The sequence below is a fragment of the Vipera berus genome (assembly GCF_964194415.1).
Source record: "Vipera berus genome assembly, chromosome: Z".
NCBI classification, from domain to species: domain Eukaryota; kingdom Metazoa; phylum Chordata; class Lepidosauria; order Squamata; family Viperidae; genus Vipera; species Vipera berus.
In genome coordinates, this window is record NC_138205.1 from 3,580,817 (window position 1) to 3,585,880 (window position 5,064).

Below are 5,064 nucleotides of genomic sequence, written 5' to 3' on the forward strand. Positions count from 1 at the left end.
TGCTTCTTGTCCTGCCTTCGGGTGCTTTGGAGAATAATTTGACCCCCCTCTTCTTGGTGGCAGCCCCCCCAAATACTGGAATACCGCTATCATCACACACACACACACACACACACACACACACACACACACACACACACAAAATTAACCAGTGGAACCACCTGCCTCCAGAAGCTGCGAATGCTCCAACACTGGAAGTTTTTAAGAAGAGACTGGACAGCCATTTTGTCTGAAAGGGTAGAGGGTTTCCTGCCTGAGCAGGGGGTTGGACTAGATGACCTCCAAGGTCCCTTCCGACTTTATTTTTATTATTAACAACCTGCCTCCAGAAGATGTGAATACTCCAACACTGGAGGTTTTTAAGAAGAGACTGGACAGCCATTTTGTCTGAAAGGGTAGAGGGTTTCCTGCCTGAGCAGGGGGTTAGACTAGATGACCTCCAAGGTCCCTTCCAACTTCTTCTTCTTCTTCTTCATTTCATTTCATTTCATTTATTATATTTGTATACCGCCCTTCTCCCGAAGGACTCAGGGCGGTGAACAGGGCACATAAAAAATACAGAATACAAAAATTCTTCTTCTTCTTCTTCTTCTTCTTCTTCTTCTTCTTCTTCTTCTTCTTCTTCTTCTTCTTCTTCTTCTTCTTCTTCTTCTTCTTCTTCTTCTTCTTCTTTTTCTTTTTCTTTTTCTTTTCTTCTTCTTCTTCTTCTTCTTCTTCTTCTTCTTCTTCTTCTTCTTCTTCTTCTTCTTCTTCTTCTTCTTCTTCTTCTTCTTCTTCTTCTTCTTCTTCTTCTTCTTCTTCTTCATCATCATTATTATTATTATTATTATTACACCCCGAAGTTCTTCTTTTCTCTAGACCGGGCCATTCCCAAATCCCGCAACCGTTCTTCTTCCTATTTTTTAGTCTCCGGGCCTTTAAATCACCTTAGTTGCTCTTCTCTGCACTTCTCCCAAAGTCTCAAATCTGGTTTTTTTTAAATTTGACCAAAAAAAGACACCCCGAAGGTTTGCTTCCCCACCCCAGAGAGACCCCCTTTTTTTAGTGTTTATGTGGGGGGGGCAGGCAACCTTTACCTCTCTTCAGATATCACCAAACTTGGCCGGGCTTCTTCCTCGGTCGTCTCGAGGGATATTTCTGCAAGGGAGACCGAGACTCCATCAAGAACAGGCTGGGCCTTCCGACTCGGCTGCTTTTAAGACTTGTGGACTTCAACTCCCAGAATTCCTCAGCCAGCCCTGAGGGGCTGGCTGAGGAATTCTGGTAATTGAAGTCCACAAGTCTTAAAAGCGGCCAAGTCGGAAGGCCCCTGGTCCAGAAGGCTCCAGGGTTCCCCCACCCCCACTTTCGGAAGGTTAGGAGGTCCGCGTCCCAGAATCCCCGGAGGACTCGGGACTCACCTGAGGAGCCCACTGGGGGCCCGCTGGGTTCCTCAGCCGCCCGCAGCTCCTGCGGAAGGAAAGGGAGGAGGCCGAAGCCGAGGAGTGAATTGCCAGCCAAAGGCGCAAAGGACGCAAGAGGTGGCATCACAAGCAAAAAGGAGAAGCCATCGGCCGATCGGCTCCGACGTTAGTCGGCCTTCCAGCCAAGCGGAAGCACAAAAAGAAAAAGAAAAAAAAAAGCTGGGTGCGGGATTATCCTTATGTGTAATTGTTTTTAAGATGCTGGCCTAGAAACCGGGGGTTGTGAGTTGTAGTTTCGCCTTAGGCATGAGAGTCAGGTGGGTAACTGGCCCAATCACCAGGAGATGGTGAGTTCTAGTCCCGCCTCAGGCATGAAAGCCAGGTGGGTGACTTTGGGCCAATCACCAGGAGACGGTGAGTTCTAGTCCCGCCTCAGGCATTAAAGCTGGCTGTGTGACTTCGGACCAATCACCAGGAGATGGTGAGTTCTAGTCCCGCCTCAGGCATGAAAGCCAGGTGGGTGACTTTGGGCCAATCACCAGGAGACAGTGAGTTCTAGTCCCGCCTCAGGCATTAAAGCTGGCTGTGTGACTTCGGACCAATCACCAGGAGATGGTGAGTTCTAGTCCCGCCTCAGGCAGGAAAGCCCGTTGGCTGAATCTGGACCAATCACCAGGAGACGGTGAATTCTAGTCCTGCCTCAGGCATGAAAGCCAGGTGGGTGACTTTGGGCCAATCACCAGGAGACGGTGAGTTCTAGTCCCGCCTCAGGCATGAAAGCCAGGTCGGTGACTTTGGGCCAATCACCAGGAGACGGTGAGTTCTAGTCCCGCCTCAGGCATGAAAGCCAGGTGGGTGACTTTGGGCCAATCACTAGGAGACGGTGAGTTCTAGTCCTGCCTCAGGCATGAAAACCAGGTGGGTGACTTTGGGCCAATCACCAAAGTCCCCCCATCTTCAAATTGAGGCCCAGTGTCTTAAAGTGTCCCATCGGTCGGTTGCGGAGAGATTTTGAGTGGGAATTGTTACCTCCAGCTCACTGGGCACTTCGGCTCTCCGCTCTTCCTGCTCCACAGCTCGTCGTTTGGCATAAATCACCTGCTGGATGTTGGCACAGCGGTCCCATAATCCACGGAGAGTGGGATGCATCCATCCTTAGCCAAGGAAAAAAGCAGTTTGGGTGGGGTAATAGGGCAGAGGCACCGCTTTATAGGCAGTCCTCGACTTAACGACCGCAACCCAGCCCCGATTTTTCCATGGTGAAGCGAGGACGTTTGTCAAGTGCGTTTTGCCCCACGTTACCACGTTTCTCGCCGCAGTGGTTAAGTGAGTCAGTCCGGTTCCTAAGTTAGCGACACGGTTGTTAAATGAATCTGGTTCCCTCCCATGGACCTGGCGTGTCAGGAGCCTGCCAAAGGGGATCCACGTGACCCCCTGCCACCGTCATAAACACACGCCAGTTGCTAAGCATCCAACTTGTGACCGGCTGCCACAATTGTAATGGTGAAAAACAGTCCTCAGTCACTTTTCCCAGTGCCGTAACTTCCAACGGTCGCTAAACAAAATGCTGAAAGTCGAGGACCACCTGCGTTACTTTTGTGTGTGTGTGTGAGAGAGAGAGAGAGAGATTCTATCAACGGCGCTAACCAGAAATCAAAACCCCGTTCCCGAACTGGGCTTGGAGAAATTAAAAGTGGCGTTCATTTTTCATCCCGGCTGGGGCCTCGTTTGTGGTGCTCGTTCGCACCGTGTCGAATGACCCGAAACGAAGTTGTGACCCGGCACATTTTGTTCTATATTTCATGAGTTCTTTTCGGGTTCTCCCTCTCAGCCCAATTTGGCAAATGAAATGAATGGGAACGGATTCTGCCGTATCGGATCCACCCAGCGGTGGGATTCATATCTGTGAACCACCGGTTCTCTGCGTGGACGCCGTTTCCGGAAGTCCGTTCTGGGCCTGGGCGAGGAAAAAAAAAATGAGCCACCGGTTCTGCCGAAGTGGTGCGAACCGGCTGAATCCCACCGCTGGGTGTCCGCCCCAAAATCTAAATCGAATGTGCAAACAGGGAGAGGCTGAGATGTCGTCTTACACCGAGATGAGCCCTCTGAGGCTTATTATTATTTTTATTTTTATTTTTTTAAAAAGGACAATTCGAGCACTGAGGGGTCCTTGGTGGTCTCTGAGCTTGGTTAGTTTCAGACAGATGTTTCATTAGCCGAACCAGGGAACGTCATCAGTGCTGACATGGTGTTATCTAGCTGGGTATGAAACATCTGCATAGAAACACCCGAGCTGAGGCAGCACCAAGGACCCCCATTGTCCTCCTTCCCCCTTCCTCCCCTTCCTCCTCCTCACACTGAGGATGCTCCCTAGTTGGGTCATGAAACGTCTGCAAGAAAACCACCAAGGTCAGAGAGCACCAAGGACCCCACAGTTCTCCTCCTCCTCTTCCTCCTCCTCCTCCTCCTCTTCCTCCTCCTCCCACTTCTAGCACTGATGATGTTCCCCAGTTGGGTCACAAAATGTCTGCCAGAAAACAACCAAGCTCAGAAAGCATCCAGGGCCCCAGACTCATCTTCCTCCTCCTCCTCCTCCTCCTCCTCCTCCTCCTCCTCCTCCTCCTCCTCCTCCTCCTCCTCCTCCTCCCTTCTCCTCCCACTTCTAGCACTGATGATGTTCCCCAGTTGGGTCACGAAATGTCTGCCAGAAAACAACCAAGCTCAGAAAGCATCCAGGGCCCCTAGACTCATCTTCTTCCTCCTTCTCCTCCTCCTCCTCCTCCTCTTCCTCCTCTTCCTTATCTTCCTCCTCCTCCTCCTTTTCCTCCTCTTCCTCCTCCTCTTCCTCTCCACATACCACACTCCCTTCTGGCGCCAACGACATTATCTAATTGTGTCCTGAAACGTCTGCCAGAAAACAACCAAGCTCAGAGAGAGCACCAAGGACCCCCACAGTTCTCTTCCTCCTCCTCCTCCTCCTCCTCCTCCTCCCACCTCTAGCACTAATGATGTTCCCCAGTTGGGTCATGAAATGTCTGCAAGAAAATCACCAAGGCCAGAGAGCACCAAGGACCCCACAGTTCTCCTCCTCCTCCTCCTCCTCCTCCTCCTCCTCCTCCTCCTCCTCCTCCTCCTCCTCCTCCTCCTCCTCCTCCTCCTCCTCCCACCTCTAGCACTAATGATGTTCCCCAGTTGGGTCATGAAATGTCTGCAAGAAAATCACCAAGGCCAGAGAGCACCAAGGACCCCACAGTTCTCCTCCTCCTCCTCCTCCTCCTCCTCCTCCTCCTCCTCCTCCTCCTCCCACCTCTAGCACTAATGATGTTCTCCAGTTGGGTCACGAAATGTCTGCCAGAAAACAACCAAGCTCAGAGAGCATCCAGGGCCCCAGACTCATCTTCCTCCTCCCCCTCCTCTCTTCTCCTCTTCCTTATCTTCCTCCTCCTCCTCCTCCTCCTTTTCCTCCTCTTCCTCTCCACATACCACACTCCCTTCTGGCACCAACAACATTATCTAATTGTGTCCTGAAACGTCTGCCAGAAAACAACCAAGCTCAGAGAGAGCACCAAGGACCCCCACAGTTCTTCTCCTCCTCCTCCTCCTCCTCCTCCTCCTCCTCCTCCTCCTTTTTCTCCTCCTCTCCCTCCTCCTCTTCGTCTCC

At 51.4% G+C, this 5,064-nt stretch overlaps 1 protein-coding gene across 1 annotated transcript in view; it reads right to left on the reverse strand.

The window, feature by feature from the left end:
• Positions 1 to 1,072: 1,072 nt before the first annotated feature.
• The window catches only part of LOC308677942 (meiotic recombination protein REC8 homolog), a gene marked incomplete at both ends in the record, with an annotated part of 22,580 nt that continues 18,588 nt past the window's right edge, over positions 1,073 to 5,064 (reverse strand). Inside the window, 3 exons of the mRNA XM_081344665.1 lie at positions 1,073 to 1,137; positions 1,401 to 1,449; positions 2,433 to 2,557. Coding sequence (XP_081200791.1) covers positions 1,073 to 1,137; positions 1,401 to 1,449; positions 2,433 to 2,557 — 239 coding nt within the window. The remainder of the gene's footprint in view (positions 1,138 to 1,400; positions 1,450 to 2,432; positions 2,558 to 5,064) is intronic.